The 23,238-nt window shown below is 36.4% G+C and overlaps 1 protein-coding gene across 2 annotated transcripts in view; it reads left to right on the plus strand.

The window, feature by feature from the left end:
- The window catches only part of NEMF (nuclear export mediator factor), a 58,740-nt gene extending 35,659 nt beyond the window's left edge, over positions 1–23,081 (plus strand). The window contains exons 17-33 of one of the 2 annotated variants that reach the window (XM_059057082.2): positions 35–138; positions 1,535–1,597; positions 6,329–6,441; positions 7,767–7,824; positions 8,296–8,354; positions 8,442–8,562; positions 9,936–10,212; positions 11,168–11,210; positions 11,353–11,402; positions 13,537–13,690; positions 19,246–19,323; positions 19,456–19,653; positions 21,388–21,420; positions 22,253–22,353; positions 22,452–22,495; positions 22,576–22,655; positions 22,884–23,081. In XM_059057082.2, coding sequence (XP_058913065.1) covers positions 35–138; positions 1,535–1,597; positions 6,329–6,441; positions 7,767–7,824; positions 8,296–8,354; positions 8,442–8,562; positions 9,936–10,212; positions 11,168–11,210; positions 11,353–11,402; positions 13,537–13,690; positions 19,246–19,323; positions 19,456–19,653; positions 21,388–21,420; positions 22,253–22,353; positions 22,452–22,495; positions 22,576–22,655; positions 22,884–22,961 — 1,654 coding nt within the window. In that variant the 3' untranslated portion in view covers positions 22,962–23,081. Of the gene's footprint in view, positions 1–34; positions 139–1,534; positions 1,598–6,328; positions 6,442–7,766; positions 7,825–8,295; positions 8,355–8,441; positions 8,563–9,935; positions 10,213–11,167; positions 11,211–11,352; positions 11,403–13,536; positions 13,691–19,245; positions 19,324–19,455; positions 19,654–21,387; positions 21,421–22,252; positions 22,354–22,451; positions 22,496–22,575; positions 22,809–22,883 lie in introns of those variants that run through there. The other variant, XM_059057081.2, reaches the window with a different exon arrangement.
- The last annotated feature ends 157 nt before the right edge of the window (positions 23,082–23,238 follow it).

Raw genomic sequence — 23,238 nt, forward strand, 5'->3', positions numbered from 1 at the left:
AGAAATGTTAACTTTTTTCTTTAAAATTTGGTAGGTTTGAGAAATTCCTCTGGTTCATTAGCTCAGAGAACTATCTAATTATTGGTGGACGAGATCAGCAACAGAATGAAATAATTGTGAAAAGATACTTGACACCAGGTAGGTAAGATTAAAATTCTGAAGAATTTTCTTTTAAGTAACTGGATCAGTTATCTCAATATTAGGTGTAGATTTTTATCTTGTGCTCCTTTGTTTGACAGATTTAATTGGTAGAAAGAATTTCATGGTTTATGGTTTGTTGAATATGTGCTTTGATACTTGATTCACATTTTAAGTGACTATCCCTAAAATAGTAATGCCGAGCTAATCTGTAGTATTAGATTTTTGATTTTCTACTGCATTAAGAAAATAGCTTTCAATTCTCCAAAGTCATTGTAGATCAAATTTTTAAAAGCTTAATTTTTCAGTGCTGAACTTTTTGACCATTTTTCACTTTTAGAAGCAGGACTTAAGCGCTGTGTTGTAAGGCCTCTCATTTGTTTTTGTTTGCTGATAACTACCACTTCACTGTGGCTGAACCCTCAGTGTGGGTATCAGAAATCAATAATCAGTATCAGAGCTAATCTGATGTCCTTTGAGGATCCAGAACCAGGAAAGAAAGCAACAGGCTTAGGTTACATGGTACCCAGGGCTTGGTCTCTGTCTTCTCTAACTTTGTTCCTTGTGAGCTGAGCCTTTCATGGAACTGTGTATGGGCTTTGCTCTTCTTTGAGTTTCAAATCCCAGATGAACTATCCATGGCAAACAATGACTGCTCATTTTTTCTGTTAGAAACCATGCACTTTACTTTTCCCTAGTTGACCATTCATTCCTGCATTCATCTGTTTGCTCATTTATTCATTTGTTGCTATCACACACTTCAGAATAAAGCTAGAAGTCCTCATTGTGGCTTACAAGGCTCCTGACTTCTTCTCTAGCCTCATTTCTTACTTTCCTTCAGTCTGGCTTCCTGGCTGTTTGTCACATTTGTCAACCATCTATGGTCCTCAGGACCTTTGCACTTGCTAGGATGACTCATCTCTATGTGTGTCTCACCCATCATCAGGCTAGCCTGGGCTTGCTTATATGGTAACTCAGCAAGTTTCTGAGAGAAAAAGAGGAAGCATACAGCACCTCTCAAGGCCTAGGCTGGGAACTGGCATTTGTTCACATCTGCCACATTCTGCTGGCCAAGACAGGTCAAGGGGTCGGCCCACATTTGAGGCATGGGGAAGTGGACTCCACCTCTTGATGGGAGAAGCTTCAAGGTCATAGAACAAAGAGGTGTGGATAGAGGGAGGGAGAAGAACTGTGACCATTTTTGTAATCTGCCTTATTAGCATTGCTTTCCTCTGAGGAGGCCTATGAGAAATCTCCCAGGGGTGGGAGATAGACTTTTCTTTATATGTCTTATACCTTTTGGATTTTGAACCCATTAAACAATAAGTAAATAAACAATTTCAACTTAAAAACAAAGAAACAGGACTTAAAATATTATTTCTTATTTGTCTTAAAGGGGACATTTATGTACATGCTGACCTTCATGGAGCAACTAGCTGTGTAATTAAGAATCCAACAGGTAATATATTTCTTTCTATTATTCATAACTTTAATTCTTTTGTTCAAAATATTTTTAGTATAAGAGAAAAATCAATAATACAGATAAAGAAGGACACTTCATAATGATAAAAGTGTCAATCCATCAATAAGATGTAACAATTATAAACATATATGCATCTGTAACTTCCCTGGTGGTGCAGTGGTTAAGAATCCGCCTACCAGTACAGGGGACATGGGTTCGAGCCCTGGTCCAGGAAGATCCCACATGCCGCGGAGCAACTAAGCCCGTGCACCTCAACTACTGAGCCTGTGCTCTAGAGCCTGTGAGCCACAACTACCGAGTCCATGTGCCACAACTACTGAAGCCTGCATGCCTAGAGCCTGTGCTCTGCAACAAGAGAAGCCACTGGAATGAGAAGCCCACGCACCACAATGAAGAGTAGCCCCTGCTCGCACAACTAGAGAAGGCCTGCATGCAGCAACGAAGACCCAACACAGCCAAAAATAAATAAATAAATGAATTTATAACATACTAAATAAACATATATGCATCCAACAACAGAGCCGTAGAATACATGAAGCAAAATCTGACAGAATTGAAGGGAGAAATAGACAATTTAATAATAGTAGTTCAAGACATCAATACCTAACTTTCAATCATGGATAGAATAACTAGCTATAAGATCAACAAGGAAATAGAAGACTTGAACAACACTCAAGTTACCTAGATTCTACACATATCTCTATTACACTCTACCTCACAACACTAGATTACTCATTCTTCTCAAGTGCACATGGAACATTCTCCAGGGTGGACCCTATGATAGTCTATAAAATAAGTCTCAGTTAATTTAAAACTAATGAATCATATAAAGTAAACTTTCTGACCATAATGGAGTGAAATTAGAAACTACTAATAGAAGAAAATTTAGAAAATTCACAAATGTGTGGAAATAAACAACACACTCATAAATAACCAGTGGATCAAAGAGGAAATCACAGGGGGTGTTAGAAAATACTTTGAGATGAATGAAATGCAAACAAATTTATTGAGACTTATGAGATGCAACCAAGGCAGTGCTCAGTGAGAGATTTATAGCTGTACTACCTATAATAAAAAAGAGGAATGATTTGAAATCAATAACAAAACTGTACACCTTAAGATTTAGAAAAAGAAAAGCAGATAACCCATAGTAAGGAAAGGAAGGGAAATGGTAAAGATTAGAGTGGAAATAAACAAAGCAGAGACTAGAAAGACAGTAGAGAAAAATCAACAAAACCAAAGTTATTTCTTTGAAAAGATCGATAAAACTGATAAACCTTTAGCTAGACTAACCAAAACAATAAGATTCAAATTCCTAAAATCTACAGAACTTTTAAAGAAGACTGAACATCAGTCCTTCATAAACTTCCAAAAGATAGAAGAGAGAGGAACTTTCTAACTCATTCTATAGGGCTGGTATTACCCTAATAGCAAAACCAGACGATGATATCACAGGAAAGAAAACTACAGACCAATATCATTTATGAATATAGACACAAAAATCCTCAACAAAATATTAGGAAACTGAATCCAGCAGCATATTACAAGGATTATACACATGATAAAGTGGGATTTATTCCCAGGAATGCAAAGTTGGTTTAACATATGAAAATTAATGTAATACAGTGTATTAGTAAAATAAAGGACAAAAACCACATGATGATCTCAATTGATGCAGAAAAAGGCTTTGGTAATAATCCAGTACTCATTTGTGATAAAAACACTCAACAAACTAAGAATAGACGGAAAGTTCCTCAAGTTGGTAAAGAACATCTATGAAAAAATCCACAGCTAAAAATCATGCTTAATAGTGAAAGACTGAGAACTTTCCCCCCAACATAAGGAACAAGATAAACACATTTGTTCTTGCCGCACTTTTACTCAACATTGTATGGAGGTTCTAAGTAGGCCATTAGGCAATAAAAAGTTTAAAATATCCAAATTGGTAAGGAACAGATAAAACTATCTCTTGTTTGCAAATGATATAATCTTATATATTTAAACCTTAAGCAATCTACTAAAAATTATTAGTTAAACAAGTTCAGCAATGTCTTGGATATAAGGTTAATATATAAAAGTCAGTTATATTTTTATATACTAGCAATGAACAATATTAAAAGGAAATTAATAAAACATCCACTTATAACAGCATTACAAAAGAATAAAATATTTAGTAATAAATTTACCAAAAAGAAATTCAAGACATACACACTGAACTACAAAACATCATTGAAAGAAATTAAAGAAGACCTAAATAAAGGGGAACACTACCAGTGTTTATGAATTAGAAGTCTTAATATTGTTCTGACGGCAGTACTTCCTACATTAATCTACAGATATGTGCAGTTCCTCTCAAAATTTCAGCTGCCTGTTTTTGCAGAGATGGACAAAGATCATACTAAAATTCATGTGGAAATGCAGAGTACCCAGATTAGCCAAATCATTCTTGAAAATGGAGAACAAAATTGGAGGACTCACACTTCCTGATTTCAAAACCTCCTACAAAACAACAGTCAGTGTGGTATCAGGACAGTGTGGTATTGGTGTGAGGATGGACTGATAGATTAATGAAGAGAATTGAGATTCTTTGTTTATGGTCAGTTGATTTTCAGCAAGGGTGCCAGGGCTATTCAGTGGGGATAGAATAATTTTTTCAACAAATAGGACTGATGCAACTAATATCCATGTACCAAAGAATGAAGTTAGACCCCTGCTTCATACCATTTATAAAAATTAAATGCATCAAAGACCTAAATTTAAGAGCTAAAACTATAAGACTGTTAGAAGAAAATAAGATGTAAAACTTCATAATCTTGGATCAGGAAGTCATTTTTTAGATATGACACCAAAAGCATAAGCAACCGAAGAAAAAACAAATCAGACTTAAGCAAAATTAAAACTTTAATTCAGAGGACTCTGTCAAGAAAGTGAAAAGACAATCCACAGAATGGGAGGAAATATTTGCTAGTCATTTATCTGATAAAGGACCAATATCCAAAGAACTCTAAAACTCTTCTGACTCAACAATAGAAAGGCAATTTTAAAATGAACAAAATTTTTAAAATGTGAAATAGACATTTCTTCAAAGATATACAAAAGGCCAACAAGCACATGATAAGATGCTCAGCATCATTTGTCCGTTAGGGAAATGCAAATCAAAACCACGGAGAAATTCCACTTAACACCCACAAAAACAGACAGTGGGAATTCCCTGGCAGTCCAGTGGTTAGGACTCCACACTGTCACTGCCGAGGGCTCGGGTTCAATCCCTGGTCGGGGAACTAAAATCCCACAAGCTGCACAGGGCGGCCAGAAAAAACAAAAAACAAAAAAACAGTAACATGTTGGTGAGGTTGTGGAGAGATTGGAACCCTTATACACTGCAGGTGGGAATGGACAATGATCTAGCTGCTATAGGAAATAGTTTCATAGTTTCTGAAAAAGTTAAACATAGATTTTACCATGTGACCCAGCAATTCCACTCCTAGGTATTCCAAGATAATTGAAAACATATGTCCAAACTTATTTGCAGATATTCATAATAGCATTATAATAGCCAAGAAATGGAAACGACCTGTATGTTGATCCATTGATTAATAAACAAAATGTGGTATATCCAGATAATAGAATATTATTCAGACTTAAAAAGAAATGAAGTACTGACATGCTCTCACATGAATGAACCTTGAAAACATGCTAAGTGAAAGAAGCCAGGTATGTATGATTCCATTTATATGAAATTCCGAAATAGGCAAATCTGTAGAGACAGATAGTAGATTAGTGATTGCCAGCGGCTGGGAAAATGAAGAGTGACTATTAATAGATATAGGATTTCTTTTGGGGATGATGAAAATGTTCTGAAATTAATGGTAATGATTGCATAGCTTTATGACTATACTAAAACACACTGAATTGTACACTTTAAAAGAGTGAATTTTATAGTATGTGAATTATATCCCAATTTTAAAATATTTGAATTCTTACTGTAGGGGTATATTAATATGCTCTTCATTTTGACAAATTGGGCAATATATCGTAATTCTGGAAGTCTTCAACCTTTGAATAGATTTTTCTAAATTATCCTTTCTGGAATGAAGTTAGAATTACTGATAAAAGTGAGGATATTTCTTGTCTGACTTGTTTTATTTACTTAGACCAGTTAAAAACCTGCTGTGTAAGTATATTTTTTTAAAAATTTATTTTTTTAATTTATTCTTGGCTGCATTGGGTCTTTGTTGCTGTGCGCGGGCTTTCTCTAGTTGCGCCGAGCGGGGCTACTCTTCATTGCAGTGCGCGGGCTTCTCATTGTGGTGGCTTCTCTTGTTGTGGAGCATGGGCTCTAGGCGTGTGGGATTCAGTAATTCTGGCACACAGGCTCAGTAGTTGTGGCTTGCAGGCTCTAGAGCGCAGGCTCATTAGTTGTGGCTCATGGGCTTAGTTCCTCCATGGCATGTGGGATCTTCCCAGACCAGGGATCAAACCCGTGTTCCCTGCATTGGCAGGCAGATTCTTAACCACTACACCACCAGGGAAGCCCTGTAAATACATTTTTAATAAAAATAGTAACTTCTTGTAATACTGAAATTAAAGTGTTGGTATTATTTACAATATAATAGGAGTGAACCTGTTATGCTGCATGTGGTTTCCATGTCTTGCTCTAGAAAGTCTGTACTTTGGTACTGAAGCGTTGTAGTATTGTTATTACAGGAGAACCAATTCCCCCTCGGACCTTGACTGAAGCTGGCACAATGGCACTTTGCTACAGTGCTGCTTGGGATGCACGAGTTATCACTAGTGCTTGGTGGGTGTACCATCATCAGGTAATAAGGGCTGTGGTCCTTTTTCTTAATTTAGTAAGAGCAACTGTGTTCCAAATTGTGAGGATATAGAATTGAACAAGGCAGACAAAGTACCTTATGATGGAGTTGACATTTTGGTGTTGAAAAATAGATATGTAGTGGCAGGTAACAAAGTTTATTTTTAAAGCAGAGTAAGGGGATAGAGAGTGATAGAGGCTACCATTTTGAATGTAGTGTCAGGGAAGTCCTTTCTGGAAAGGTAAGATTTGAGAGTGATCCATGTAATTATATGGGATAAAGACTGTTCCAGTTATGACTGGCCTACTGACCTAAAAAGTCTTTCTCCTGTTCACCTTTCTTGAAATTTTCTGAATTCTCTTTGGCCCTTCCTGTAAAGTAGGTATATCCAGTGGTTTTTTCTATATACTTGGTTTTAGTAATTGTCCTTCTTTGTGGTTAATGCTATTTTTTTGATGATACTTCATTCCATATATGACTTCACACTGCTATTCATTTCATGTTCTCAAGAATTATAATTGATAATGATAAACTTTTACAAAGTCTTAAAGCTATACAGCAAGGTAAAAAGAGTTCAATACTATTATCCTCCCTTAGATTTAGTTTCATTTTATATCTGTTTATATTTATTATTTTCTGCTACGTTGTGATATTGTGTCCTTAGGAAATTAATATCACTTCTGGGATTATATTTTCTGCCTTGGTACTATTATAAAAATGGCTTTAATTCTTTTATGAATAGGTTTTTTTTAGTGTGCTTTTAATCCCTTGCATAACTATTACTAGTAAAGATACTCTCAGATTTGGGTGTTTCACAGATGTGTAAAATTTTTTTAAATTGTGGAGTTATATTGCTCACTCCTATTTTGCCAAATTAGAAGATAATTTTTTAAATATGCTATTATTTTTATTTACTAAGATGAAAGGTTATTTCATTACCAAATTAAAAAAAGTATCTCAGGAAAGGATTTAATGTAATAAATATAGTAAATATAGTTTTATACTTTTATGATGAGCTTATTAAACTATCCTTGTTTTTCTTATTATGTCTCACATTAGAGGAAATGTGGATCAGTTGTGGTTCTAGTCCATGGCATGTGAAAATGAATGATGTAGTGTATCCTTCATTATTTCTTTTCTTTGTTACGGACAAAGATATATATATCTATCTTTGAAGAGATAGCCCTTCAGTGTTAAGAATTTTTGCTAAATTATAAACTTTTCAGGACATAGTACTGTTTACTTCAATATGGCTTTACTTTCTCAGGTGAAAATTTAAAAAACATATTTCTTAAGACAAGAGTATAATGTATTATTGTATTCCTCAGGTGTCTAAAACAGCACCAACTGGAGAATATTTGACAACAGGAAGCTTCATGATAAGAGGTAATGACTTGCCAGTGGATTATGGAGACAGGTTTGAGGACCATCTACTAATATTCTCAGAACAGAAACTAATTATTCTGACTTCATATATGAAGTCTATTATTAAATAAGGAAAATTTTGCTGTGGTGTGGCAAATTTAGCATTTGACATGTCATCTCCATATATATTTTTATTGATGACGGTGTACTTTCATATAGTTTACATTTATAAGGGTAAGAAAGTATAGCATGACCTTTTTTCTAAAAATAGATTATTCAGGATCTGACTAACCCAGATGATGAGAGCAAGCATTCATATTGTTTCTTTCTTAATTCCTGTTCCTATACATAATGCCAAATTCTGTAAATGGGAAATGTTCCTTCATGACAGAGAAAAGACAGAACAATTGTGACCATTGTGGCAGATATCTTACAAGCATAAAATGGAGAAAACAGTATTTTTAAAACATTTATGTATATTATCTTTTGTAGGAAAAAAGAATTTCCTTCCTCCCTCACATCTAATGATGGGGTTTAGCTTCCTCTTTAAGGTACTCTTCAGCTTCTTCATTATTTTTTTCCTGATTTTCATTAGTCTTAACCTAAAGTTCCACCAGTGAAACGAACTGTTTCCATAGGTAGATGAGTCTTGTATTTGGAGACATCGGGGTGAACGAAAAGTCAGAGTGCAGGATGAAGACATGGAGACACTGGCGATTTGCACAAGTGAACTCATATCAGAAGAAATGGAACAACTAGGTAGTTTACACATTTTAATAAAGTAGCTTATAATGTTTTCTGTTGTCTAGTTTTGCTTCTAAATTCTTACTTAGAAGATTGTCTCTTTTGGGGTAATTAAAATTTCCAAAAAACCCCCAACTTGCTGTCAACTTTATTGAATTTTGGTTTTGGAAATGTTAAAGATACTTATTCTAGTGAATTATAAAGTGTTTAATTGGATCCATAACTAATACTTGAATATATGTTTATATTATAAAACTTCCCCAGTATTTAATGAGTAGTACATAAATGTGTTTAACAGAGATGGACTCGGGTATATATGCGTGAGCATTTACTTTTGGGTTTAGGAATTAGAAGCAATACAAAGATGAGTTTATAACAAGTACAATTTCTTATGAGAATTTAGCTTGATTTAATAATGTATTTGCTTCAAGTAGAGAGCAGCTGTAGTTGCTGAAATAAATTTACCTACCTACCTAAAGGAACTAGGGAATGTATGCCCTCTAAGTTATTTTTACATTTCCTAGAGTCATTCCTTTTTAGGAGTAATATTTCATTGTTTCACTTACAACTGCTATTGTACATGATTCTATTTTTTGGACTTTTCACCATGTTCGTGACATGTATACTTTATTTACATTATTTTTGTTTGTTGGTTTTTTTTGTTTTTGTTTTTTGCTGTACGTGGGCCTCTCACTGCTGTGGCCTCTCCCTTTGCGGAGCACAGGCTCCGGACGCTCAGGCTCAGCAGCCATGGCTCACGGGCCTAGCCGCTCTGCGGCATGTGGGATCTTCCCAGACTGGGGCACGAACCCGTATTCCCTGCATCGGCAGGCGGACTCTCAACCACTGCACCACCAGGGAAGCCCTACATTATTTGTTATTGAATTCTCACAACCATCCTTGTCAGATGGTTGGTGGCATCTTATTTTATAGGTGAGGTAACTAGACCATAATATTACTACTAGATGGTGTTCATTTTTCAAAAGTGTGAACACTTGCTATGTGCCAGTTATGTAACTTGTTTTATCTCATTTCAGTTCTCATGTGCAAATTGTAATAAAAGTGGCAGAATTTATATAACTACTTCTATTTTCCTCCTTTTTGGAAACACTTAACAAAGACAAGCGATAGTTTTCATTGTGGAAATGGTCGCAATGTCTAAGAAATTTATTGTAGTAAAGGATCTTGAAGATAATTTATTCCAGATAATTCCTGATACAGAGTATCCTTTTGTCTAAGTCAGAGTAACCTTTGGGGAAGATCAGGCATTTTTCTGGTGATCTTTTGGGGAAAGGGAGTGAATTGAATATTTTTATGAAGTTTTCAAGGAAATCATCTCACTTTGTTGTGGTGATAGCACTCTGACTTTCCTTATGGTAATTCAACAGATGGAGGTGACAGTAGCAGTGAAGAAGATAAAGAGGAATTACATGAAACTCCTGTGGAAGTGGAACTTGTGACTCAGGTTGAACAAGGGGATATTACTATTCAGAGTGGTGGTCATGAGCTAAATGAACTAATTCAGGAAGAAAGCTCTGAAGATGAAGGAGAATCTGAGGAGGGGGTAAAACATCAGGAAACTGTTGGTGAAATGAAGGATGAAGGGGAAGAGACATTACATTATCCTGATACTTCCATTGACTTGTCCCACCTTCAATCCCAAAGGTAATTTAAAAACTAATTTTCAGTTTTATTTTGTAAGTTTTATTATACAAATAATAACAAGATTGACTTCAGTGCTTTTACCCTCCATTGTCCTACGAGCTTACATCTTTTCACCATTTGATAGGGCGGTAGATCTCTCTCAAGAAATTCCCAGGACCCAGGGTGGAAAAACACAATATATAAAAAAGTGGCAAAACTAGGTCAAAATAGAAACAAGTAAATGGTTATAAATACTAATAATAAAAGCAGTTACATTAAAAAAAAAAGATGTCTTAGTCTTTAATGTCTTACTGATCACCAGGTAAACAATACCATAGCTATAAAAGCTTTATTATTGGAGTAGTTAGGAAAGGCTTAGGAGTCAGACCAGTATTGAATCGCAGAGTATGTCCTTGGGCAAGTGACTCTATGTCTAAGCTTCAGTTTTCTTCTTGGTGAAAAGAGAATGGTACCCCCTTCATAGGGGTGGTTTTTTTGTTTTGTTTTGTTTTTTTGTGGTACACGGGCCTCTCACTATGGTGGCCTCTCCCGTTGTGGAGCGCAGCCTCTAGACGCGCAGGCTCAGCAGCCATGGCTCACGGGCCCAGCCTCTCCGTGGCATGTGGGATCGTCCCTGACCGGGGCACGAACCCACGTCCCCCGCATCAACAGGCGGACTCTCAACCACTGCGCCACCAGGGAAGCCCCCTTCATAGCGTTTTGAAGGTTACATGAATGTAAAGCATCTAGCAGTGCCTGGTACATAGTAAGTGTCCAGTACATGTCAACTATTTAAGAATATATTTTAAAGTGAGGAGATGAGCAATTTGATTATATTTTTTCTAATTTTACCAAATTTGAAAATTTGTAGGATTGCCGATAATTAACTAAGAGTATGATATGGGAATGTTTTGGGACTTTGTAAATGAATGCCTTTTATAGGGTAGTGGACTTCTCTTTCTGTTTGTTTCTGTAGGTCTCTCCAGAAATTGGCTTCAAAAGAGGAATCTTCTAATATGGTAAAGGTTTTTTTCAGTTTTATGAAGAACATCATGTCCTTCTCAATAAATAATTTTCTACTTTTTAATTTTAGCTTTTGAAAAATTAACAGTGGCGATGTTATTGTTTGTATTTGCTTGTTTTTTGTTTTAATTTTAATAGAGTGACAGTAAATTGCAGAGCCGGAGGCATTTGTCAGCCAAGGAAAGAAGGTAAATATACTTGTGTTATTTAACTGAAAAGCATCTATTTTTTTTTAAATTAACAATTCAATTATGACAGATCACTTGGCTGTTATAAAGATCTCCCTTACTAAAATTACCAAGACTTAGCATAAATTTTGTTTAGTTTTTCATATTCTGCTCTAACAGGTTTTTCTGTTCTAGTGCCCTAGTCGGCCACTGTAATCAGTGAGATAGGTCAAGTAACACAAGACAGACCTTTTATTACATAAATATGTACAATAATTGCAGTGTATTAGGCTGATTCTAGGATAATATTGACAGAAATAAACAGGAATACAGGCATACCTCATTTTATTGTGCTTTGCAGATATTGTGTTTTTTACAAATTGAAGGCTTATGGCAGCCCCACATGGAGCAAATCTGTTGGCACTGTTTTTCCAACAGCATTTGTTCACTTTATGTCTCTGGGTCGTATTTTGGAATTCTTGCAATATTTCAAACTTTTTCATTATTATTATATTTGTTATGGTGATCTGTGATCAGTGATGTTTGATATTACTATTATAAAAAGATTATGACTCACTGAAGGCTCAGATGGTGGTAAGCATTTTTTAGCAATAAAGTGTTTTTAAATTAAGGTATATACATTGCTTTTTTTAAGACAAATTGCTTTGCACACTTAATAGACTGCAGTAGAGTGTAGGCATAACTTTATATGCACTGGGAAACCAAAAAATTCATGACTCGCTTTACTGTGATATTCACTTTATTGCAGTGGTCTGGAACAGAATCTGCAATATCTCCAAGGCATTCCTGTACTGAAATTAGGAAATTTTTATGTAAAAAGAAGACTTGGGGTTTCTTCCTTGTCTTTTCTTTTTCTCTAATATAGTAGGGCTCAGAAGGTGAACAGAAAAAGAAAAAGATAGAGGCAGAATGGAAGGGACAAGTGAGACAACTACTTACTGTAGGGTGAAAAAGACTACAACTAGTAAAGCACTCCAGAAAGAGGCCCTAGATTGAAGTGGATAATAAACTCTTTTGTTTGAGAAAGATAATCATTATAAACAATTACAGAAAACTCTCTGAATACATGGTATTATGCTAGATACTGAGTACACAAGGAGGTAAAATATAAAGTTCATGCCATCAAGAAGCTTTTGAGTCCTGGATTCAGGAAATAGCCATAAATTTATAAATATTGTTATCTGAAAGTGATACAGTAGTTCAGGAGTAAGAATTTACTTTGAGTTCAGTTGTTTTGGGAAATACCATCAGAAGTTTATACCTTGAAGATATAGTAGGATCTTAGGTAAATGAAGTTAAGAAGGTCGGAGACTCCAAGGAGAATTAGTATGATCAAAGGGTAGGAGGTGGTGGTTATTTGATGTAATTTTCAAAGTGCTTTGGGGAAATGATAGATAGATTGAGGTGAAAGGAACAGAATATTCATGTTTGTGAACTGGTAGATAAGATTGGCAAAGTGAGATTGGACCAAGAACCTATAATGACAAGCTAAGTGTTCTGGACTTATCCTGAAAGTGATGTGAGGAGGACTTTTAGAAGATTTTGAATGGGAGTTTAACATAGGTAAACAGTTATGGAAAATAATCTAGAAGTTCATGTAGAACAGATTATGGGGGAAATATGGAGGAAGTCTGGGTGGCAAGTGATAAGGACCTGGACTTAGGGCAGTGACATTGGGAATAGAAGAAATCGCACATGAAAAATATTACAGTAGTAGAATTTTCCTTTTCTCTTTAATCTGCTTATTTTTTAAACCCATTTATTCTGCTAACCAGTCCACAAATGTTTTATTGAATACCTAACGTCTGCCAAGGCCATGTTGATATGAAGACTACAAATCCCAGGGCCTGGCCATCAGAGTGTTGAGGGACTAAATGTTGCTACTGAATCGGGATAAGTCAAGGATGACAGTATTTTGAGCCTGGATGACAGAAAGAATGATAAATGCATGAGAAAAATTTTCAGCTTTTTCTTGTATGATGACTTGCGCTTCTTGTATACTGCAGCCTGGTGATAACAAATTAAGCAGAAGCCTTGATCTCTTATATATTGCACATGTTCCCCTCCCCATGTAAGGTTTTTAGGGTACTAAGAATATGAAATTCTTAGATGTTTCCATTTCATTTATATTTAGGGAAATGAAGAAAAAAAAGCTTCCAAGTGACTCAGGGGATTTAGAAATGATAGGAGGAAAGGACAAAGAAAAAGAAAATGCTCTACACATTGAAACTCATCAGAACACCAGCAAAAATGTCCCGGCTGTGCAGCCAATGAAACGAGGACAAAAGGTAATACAACTTCGGGGTGAGCTGTTAAAGTTAGTACTACATTATTCACAAATGAAGTTGTGAGGTTTAAATGAAACAGCAGATGTAGACAAAAGAATAATCCTGTGTGACTTCTTTTGAAAATTAGTTGAAAAGATAGTGTTTAGGGAGCATAGAGATCACTTGTTCTTTTAAGATCATCTATACAGAAGCTTTCATGTTATTTAGAAGAGTAATAGGAGATTGTGATTTATTTGCCTGAGACACTCAGCTAATAACTGGCAATGCTGGTCTCCACTGATAATTTAACTCAGTAGTTTCTTTTTCAGTTATTAATGCAATTTTGGTTACAGTTCTTACATATTTTATAAAGGTAAGGAAGAGGTAGTGGGTATAGACTGTACTTGTAAAAATGTAGCAGTGTAAAGAGATTGTGAGCTGATGTATAGGTATATCTTTAGGAAAATTAAATTCCTTTGAAATCTTAGTAAAGATCATGTTTTATCTTTCTTCCATCCATAGTAGTCAGAATTTCCTGTTTTTTTTTTTCCAGTGGGCTTCATATAAGTGAAAGGATATACTATACATATGGAAGGGAAGAAATCAACTCATATTAATATGTAAATTCAACATGAAGTCATTCAAAAAAAGAATTGAGATTTTAATTAACTTGATAAAGTAATTCTGAAGTTCATTTGAAAGAGTAAATACCAGAGAATAGCTAGGAAAATCTTTTTTTTAAAACACAATTATTTATTTATTTATTTATTTTCGGCTCTGTGGGGTCTTCATTGCTAGCAACGGGCTTTCTCTAGTTTTGGTGAGTGGGGGCTACTCTTCATTGTGGTGCGGGGGCTTCTCATCGTGGTGGCTTGTCTTTGTTGCGGAGCACCGGCTCTAGGCGTGTGTGGCTCACTGGCTCAGCTGCTCCACGGCATGTGGGATCCTCCTGGAACAGGGCTCGAACCCGAATCCCCTGCATTGGCAGGCGGACTCCTAACCACTGCACCACCAGGGAAGTCCCAGAAAATCTTGAAAAAGAAGATCAAGGAACGATTTCCCTACTAGGTAGTAAAACATTTACTGTTAGAATTATTAAAACAGTGTGTGTTAACATAGGAACAGCCAGATAGAAAAGTGAGGCAGAATAAAATCTACACATAGAACCATAAACTGTGTATTTTAAAATTTAGTATTTGATAAAGTATTATTAAAGATTGGGAGGGTATGAAACATTAAAAATTAGTGGCTAGGGGCTTCCCTGGTGGCGCAGTGGTTGAGAATCTGCCTGCCGATGCAGGAGACACGGGTTCGTGCCCTGGTCCGGGAGGATCCCACATGCCGCGGAGCGACTGAGCCCGTGAGCCATGGCCGCTGGGCCTGTGCGTCCGGAGCCTGTGCTCCGCAACGGGAGAGGCCACAACAGTGAGAGGCCCACATACCGCAAAAAAAAAAAAAAAAAAAAAAAAAAAAAAAAAAAAAAAAAAAATTAGTGGCTAGTCATGTTTTTAAAAATATTGAAGTAAATATCAGGTGGAGGAAAGAACCATCAATAAAATTGAAAGACAAATGACAGATTGTGGGGTGGGGGAGCAGGGATCAGAGAAATGCTTGTCAACAAGGAGAGTTTTTTCACCCATCAAATTAGTAGATAATGTGTGTTCAGTCATTCAGTAAAAGTTTGAATACATACCATGGGAATTTCCAGCAAGAGTCCTAACAATTCAGGACTTCCCTGGTGGTCCAGTGGTTAAGAATCTGCCTTCCAATGCAGGGTACGTGGGTTTGATTCTTGGTTGGGGAACTACAGTCCCACATGCCGCGGGGCAACTAAGCCTGCACGCTGCAATGAAAGACCCCGCATACCACAGTGAAGATCCTGCGTGCCACAACTAAGACCCAAAGCAGCCACAGAAGTAAATAAATAAATGTTTTTTAAAAAAAGAGTCCTTAACAATGCATTTGCCCTTTGACTTACTCAGCAATTCTTATTTTTAGAAATTTATCCTAAAAAAATCATATGTATGCACTAAGGATATCAAGTTGATTTTTTTTTTTTTTCTTTTTGGCTGCACTGCATGGCTGGTGGGATCTTCGTTCCCCACCAGGGGTCAAACCTGGGCCCTTGGCAGTGAAAGCGCACAGTCCTAACCATTGGACCACCAGGGAATTCTCATAAATTGAAGTTTGTAATTGCAAAAAATCTGAAAATCTTAAATGCCTAATAATATAACAAAAAATAACATGATGCATTTATACAATGAAATATTCTGCAGATAAGTTCCAAGGCAAATCCTGATGGAATTTTTACTAAACTACATTAAATTTTTAGATTATTTTGTGGAGAACTATCATCTTTACCATATTGAGTCTAACTGTTCGTGAATGTGGACCATAAGAACATAAGAATATTTTATATTCTTCAATAAAGATATTTTACCTTTTAGAGTCTTGTACATCCTATCTATTCCTACTTAGAACTTCTTACTTTTTGTAAATGGTATATTTTTATTTTTTATTTATTTATTTTTGGCTGCGTTGGGTCTTCGTTGCTGCGCACGTTCTTTCTCCAGTTGGGGCAAACGGGGGTTGCTCTTCATTGTGGTGCGTGGGCTTCTCATTGTAGCGGCTTCTCGTTGCAGAGCATGGGCTCTAGGCACGCGGGCTTCAGTAGTTGTGGCACACGGGCTTAGTTGCTCCACAGCACATGGTATCTTCCCAGACCAGGGCTCGAACCCACGTCCCCTGCATTGGCAGGCGGATTCTTAACCACTGTGCCACCAGGGAAGTCCAGTAAATGGTGTATTTTTAAAACTTCCACTCATGGTTATTAGTTACTGGTATATGGAAAGACAATTTTCATGTGTAGATCTACTATTAGGCAATCTCACTGAATATTTAGTATTTCATCTACAGATGAAATTCAGGCAGTCACTGTCTACAAATAATGGCTTTTCTTCTCTTCTAATGCTAACATCTATTATTATTTTTCTCACCTTGTACTGGCTCAAACATCAGTACAGTGTTACATAAAAGTAACAAGTGTGCTTCTTTGTTATACATTAAAGGGACTATTTCTGAGATCTTTAACATTGTAGGATGTTTCTTGTGGGTTGTTGATAAATATCGTTTACAAAGGGCTAGTTTTAATAATGATGAGTTAAATTTTATTGAGTGGTTTTTCTGCATGTATTAATTTTCTCCCTTCATGAGTTAGTGTGGTAAATTATTTAAGAAAATCTCTTAAACTGGCCCCTAATATTGTCCTTGCCTGTTTTTGGTATCTAGGTGATACCAGCTTCATAATGTGAGTTTGATACTTTTCCCTTTTTCTGCTCTCTAGTACTTTGTGTAAAATGGAGATTGTGCCTTGAAATTTTTTTAGCAATTGCTTATAAACCCGCGCCTGATATTTGAGGATATATGGGTAGGTTTTTAAGTTCTAACTAAATTTTTTTAGTGATTATCATTCAGGTTTTCTGGTTTTTCCAAAGTTGGTTTTCCTAAGTTACGTTTTCCAAGAAACTGTTCTTTTTATTGGGTTTTCCATTTCTTGTTTCAATTTATTGGTAATAGTGTTTATTTTATTCTTGGGGCTTTTTGTCTTTTGATGTGTAATGTACACATAGTAAAATGCACAAATCTTGTTTTTAGCTCAATGTTTATATGCACATATATCTGTGAAACCACCACTCAGAATAAGACACTTGAATGTTTATATTACTCCAGGGGGCTCACTCTTGTCCCTTTCTATAAATAGTATCCCCACCAGAGAAAAACATTATTCTTTAATCACTGTAGATTATTTTGCCTGTTTTTGAACTTTATGTAAAAAAGCAATCATACTGTATACATTCTTTGGTCTGGCATCTTTCACTCAACCTTGTGACATCCATGTCGTTGTGTGTAACAGTAGTTCACTTGCATTGCTAAATAGCATTCCACTGATGGATGTGCCACTATTTCTGTCTGCTGTATTGTTGATAATTGAAGACATGTATCTTTTAGGTTCGCAAGTGTGCATTTCTGCTGTGTATAATAGCTAGGAGTGGAAATGCTGGGTTATAGCGCACATGTTGTGTTTGGCTTTAGTAGATATTACCAAACAGTTTTCCAGAGTACTTGTACCAATTTCACATCAAGCAGTGTATCAGAGTTCCAGTTGCTTCACGTCATCACTAACATTTGGTATTGTTAGTGTTTTTTAAGTCATTCAGGTGTGTGTATACTGAAACTTAATTTGGCTTTTAAAAGTTGGGTTGTCCAGCTTTCTCGTTGATTTATAGTTCTTTGAAATGAAATCCTGAATACAAGTCTTTTCTTGGTTATATGTATTACAACTACTTTTCATGTTTCAAGACTTGCTTTTTCACTTCTGTAGTAGTGGGTTTTTTGGGGGTTGTTTTTTTTTTTTTTTTTATGCGGTACGCGGGCCTCTCACTGTTGTGGCCTCTCCCGTTGTGGAGCACAGGCTCCGGACACGCAGGCTCAGCGGCCATGGCTCACAGGGCTAGGCGCTCTGCGGCATGTGGGATCTTCCCGGACCGGGGCACGAACCCGTGTCCCCTGCATCGGCAGGCGGACTCTCAACCACTGCACCACCAGGGAAGCCCCTGGGGGTTGTTTTTTGATGTGGACTTTTTTTTTTTTTTTTTGTCTTTATTGAATTTGTTACAATATTGCTTCTGTTTTATGTTTTGGTCTTTTGGTCCAGAGGCATGTGGGATCTCAGCTCCCTGCCAGGGATCGAACCCACACTCCCTGCATTGGAGGGCGAAGTCCCAACCACTGGACGGCCAGGGAAGTCCCTGTAGTAGTGTTTTTGATGAGCAGCATTTGTTAATGAAGTCTGATTTATCAGTCTTTTATAGTTAGTGGTTTTTTGTGTGTCTTGTTTAAAGCAATCTTTAAAATTTTAAAAATTTGTTATTTGGGCCCTAGCTAAGACTAGTCAAGATAAAAAGTCGTTGAAGGTGAAGCCTGTATGTCTATAGTTTTAAAAACTGCTCGGGTGAGTTGGATGTGTACCCAGAGTAAAGAATCAGTAGTTTAACTGATAAAATTCGAAGTATTGATAGCCTCTACAATAAATACTCAGCTAAGCTTTGCTGCCTTACTTCCTAGTCTTCCTCTATATGCGTATCCTGATGCCAACCAAGTGCGATGACTTGCTGTTACTACTCTGCTCTTTCTTTACCTTATAATCTTGCTGTTCATGTATTCCCAGGTACTAAGAATCTTTTAGTTTTGCTTTATTTCTTCCCTACAGTTCTTGCTCAAGGTGAAAAAAAGTCTCCTTTCTCTAAATTATCTTAAAAGTAAACTTGTTTGTATTTAAAATATTTTCCATTAATTTGTCCTTACTCTTCTGTGTATCTTCTTTTTCTGCCAGATGGTAAATTGTTTGAGGGTGAGGACTATGGTTTATCCATCTTTATAGACTTCATGTTGTTATAATGGTGCCTTACTCAATAAGCAACTTTGACAGAAATAAAGTAGCACCTTCTCTTTACAAAACATGTGTTGACATTTTTTTACTGCTGAATTTTTCCAACCAAAATTTTTTTATTTTGTAGAGCAAAATGAAAAAAATGAAGGAAAAGTACAAGGACCAAGATGAAGAAGAACGTGAGCTCATCATGAAATTGCTAGGGGTAAATAACATCTAAAAACATTTTCTTCTTGTTTTTCAAGGGCATCCAGACCACTGCCTATCATACGCTTTACATTCAATACTTTGTTAAAATACTGACAACATTAACTGTTTTTCCCTCTATGAATTGAAGTCTGCAGGTTCAAATAAAGAAGAAAAAGGGAAGAAGGGGAAGAAAGGTAAAATAAAGGATGAACCAGTGAAGAAACAGCCCCAGAAACCTAAAGGCGGACCAAGAGTTTCAGACAACATAAAGAAAGAAACTCCATCCCTTGAAGTTGCAACTCATGAGTTACAAGACTTGGCTGTAGATGATCCACATGATGACAAGGTAATAAGGCTACCACACATGTGGGCTTTTGCTTCTTAATTAGGGTGACCAACAATCCCAGAGTTCCCAGGACATGGGACTTACAGTGCTAAAACCAGGATGAGTGGTAACGCTATTCTTAATGGAATCATCTTAGAAATACAACCTAAAAGACTAAAATTGCAGTATATAAGCATAAAAATGATAAAGTTGATAGCTCATAAAAAGTTTATCATAAGCCATTAGAAAATTTTATGGAGAGGCCTAGATTGTGGTGGGAACTTAGTTAAAATAAAACATAATTAGGGCTTCCCTGGTGGCGTGGTGGTTGAGAGTCCACCTGCCAATGCAGGGGACACGGGTTCGTGCCCCGGTCCAGGAAGATCCCACGTTCCGCGGAGAGGCTGGGCCCGTGAGCCATGGCCGCTGAGCCTGCGTGTCCGGAGCCTGTGCTCCGCAACGGGAGAGGCCACAAAAGTAAGAGGCCCGTGTACCGGGGAAAAAAAAACAAAACAGATAATTAGGATTATCTTGATGAAGAGTGGGAAAGGAATTTGCACTTTTCAAGGTTTTTCTATAAGAATATATGTTATAGTATCTTACATGATGTTGAACCTAGCTACAAAGTGTGAGATGTTAATAATTTTTCCAGTTAATATAGTTGCCTAATTGTTCTATCAATTGAATACAAATGCCCAGCCTTATGTATATCTTTTTAAAAAATCCTGATTAGTTTTTTCTTATTTATTTAATTTATTTATTTTTGGCTGTGTTGGGTCTTCGCTGCTGCATGTGGGCCCCCTCCAGCTGCGGTGAGCAGGGGCCACTATTCTCCGTGGTGCACTGGCCCCTCACTGAGGTGGCCCCTCCCATTGCAGAGCATGGGCTCTAGGTGCGCAGGCTCAGCAATTGTGGCAGACGGGCCCAGCCATTCCGCGGCATGTGGGATCTTCCCAGACCAGGGCTCAAACCTGTGTCCCCTGCATTGGCAGGCGGATTCTTAACCACTGCGCCACCAGGGAAGCCCCCCTTATGTATATCTTCTTGCATGGATATATATATCTTATTGAAATTCTGAACAAAGGATTTATCAGTTTGTAAAAAAAATTTTGTTTCACTTTGTATTTTTATTTATGGCAGTTAAAGCTTTGGTTGTAATTGTGTGCTCTATTCAGTGCAGGTAATGCTTACAGGGATCCTAAGTGATACTGTTTTCTTTTTTCCCTGAACAGTGTTGTTTAGTAATATTAAAACTCATTTTTGTCCTCAAATTTTTATACTATTTATTCTGTAAACCCTAGACTTAGATATTCAGAGGTGTTAATTATGAATGTTCTTTCATCAATAGACTGTCTTCAGATAGATTATTTTAATGTGAATAAGCAAATAAGCTTATTGTAACATGTGAAAAATTCATCCTAAAACTGAACAGAGACTAGCAAATAAAAGTTCTGTTCACCAGAATTCTCCATTTTCTTTCCCCCCGGCAAACCTATCAAGCTCATTTGTCACTTTAAATTGTCCTAATAGCATTCACTACTTTAGCATATACTCTGTAGAAGTCTTTTTTTTTTTTTGAAACTTTAGGGAAACAATCTTTTTTCTCTTTGAATGGCATTGCTTTCTGCTATATTGGATACACATACTAATTTACTCATCATCTTATCACTTTTTCTTTCTCCTCATAGTTTTTAATGGTTTAGAATTTCAATTTAAGTTGTAACTGACTTTTAAAATTTTATATATTTGGAACAGGAAGAGCAAGATCTGGACCAACAGGGAAATGAGGTATGATTTTTGTATTGGGGTTCCTACTACAACACCAACTGCAATCCAGTTCCCACAATACCTGACACACAACTTCTAACTAATTAAAACTTAAAACATTAAGAAAAGACTACAAGCTCTGGAGTCACACATTCTGGGTTTGAATCCCAACTTTACTACATATGACTACAACCTTGGAAACATCCTTTATGCCTCAGTTTCCTCATCTGAAAAATGGGGATAATAATTACCCCTATTGAGAGAGTTGTTTTGAGAATTAAGATAATATACATAAAATGTTTAGAAAAGTTCACGGCATATAGTAAGCACTAACTGTACCAAGTGTTTTGTCCTAAGTCTAAATTTAATCTAAATTTACTGTTGTTAAATAAATATGGGTAATCTTGAACGCAGTCCACAAAATGGGAACTCTAAGAAGCCATAGAATTTCTCCTTAAGGACAGACATGAGAGAAGACTGTTCTAGCCCAGGGTTTCCCAACTTTGGCACTATTAACATTTTAGAGGAGGTAATTCTTTGTTGCAGGGAGTTGTCCCATCCCTGGCATCTACCCACTAGCAGATGTCAGTCGTACTCTATTTCCTCCCCCAACCTCGCTTCAGTTGTGGCAACTAAAAATGTCTCCCAAGTTTTTTCTCCCTTTCTCTTAAATGTTTCAATAGGTGCTATTTTAAACATTGTCATTAAGCTCTGCTTTATTGCTCCGAAGGGTGTAAGACTGTTTATCAGAAAATGATAAAATATATTGATTCTGACAGTGTTTTATTACCGTTTTCCTCTTTTAGGACTGGTATAAATTATTTTTATAATCGTTTTTGTTTTCCCTTTTTAGGAAAATCTGTTTGACTCTTTGACAGGGCAGCCACATCCTGAAGATGTACTCCTGTTTGCCATTCCAATATGTGCACCATACAACACCATGACAAACTATAAGTAAGTCATCATGAGTTTACTCAAACTGCTGCCACAGCACTGACTCATGAATCATTTTGTAATCTCTATTTAGTAACACATGCAATTCCTTTTTAAAGATACAAAGTGAAGCTTACTCCTGGAGTTCAGAAAAAGGGAAAAGGTATTTAAAATATTTTTTTGAATTACGTTCAAACATTTCTTGACTGAACAGAAGTAGATTTTTCTATTTTCTATTTACAGCTGCAAAAACAGCCTTGAATAGTTTCATGCATTCCAAGGAAGCAACCGCAAGAGAAAAAGACTTATTCCGCAGTGTAAAGGTAAAGTATTCCTCTAGAAACCTCTGGAGATTGGTGGTGCAATTAAAAATGTTAGCGGTTATTGCTTTGTTAGTAGATGGAACCTGCAGCTATTATTTTGGTAGAAAATGCGGTCTTACTAGAAGCAATATAAAATAAGTAAATGCCATTCTTTTGAAAGCAGAGGACATATAACTGTCATAAAAGAAAATATGATTGTGAAGATACTCTGCCAATTCTTTTTTTTAGGACACGGATTTATCAAGAAACATTCCTGGCAAAGTGAAAGTGTCTGCACCCAATCTTCTGAATGTAAAAAGAAAATAGCTGAAATGAAATCCAAAATATTTGAGAAGAGTCAATTTTATAGCCTTTTGGAAGTTCAGAGATGAAAACATCATGTAAGAAGACTTCCGCATTTAAAAATAAACTAAACGTTGCCTTGTATTCGCCAAAAGGACTTTTTTTTTTCCCCCAGTTTCATAGAGAGGAAACTCTCTATGATAGGATTTCCTAAAATACCTGTGGACAGCTAAATGCTAATTGTATACATCTGTAGTTATCCTCCTACATTTTCTTGAAATTTGGGAGGTTAATATTAAGT

Source organism: Kogia breviceps, chromosome 3 (assembly GCF_026419965.1).
Source record: "Kogia breviceps isolate mKogBre1 chromosome 3, mKogBre1 haplotype 1, whole genome shotgun sequence".
In the NCBI taxonomy this organism is placed as follows: domain Eukaryota; kingdom Metazoa; phylum Chordata; class Mammalia; order Artiodactyla; family Physeteridae; genus Kogia; species Kogia breviceps.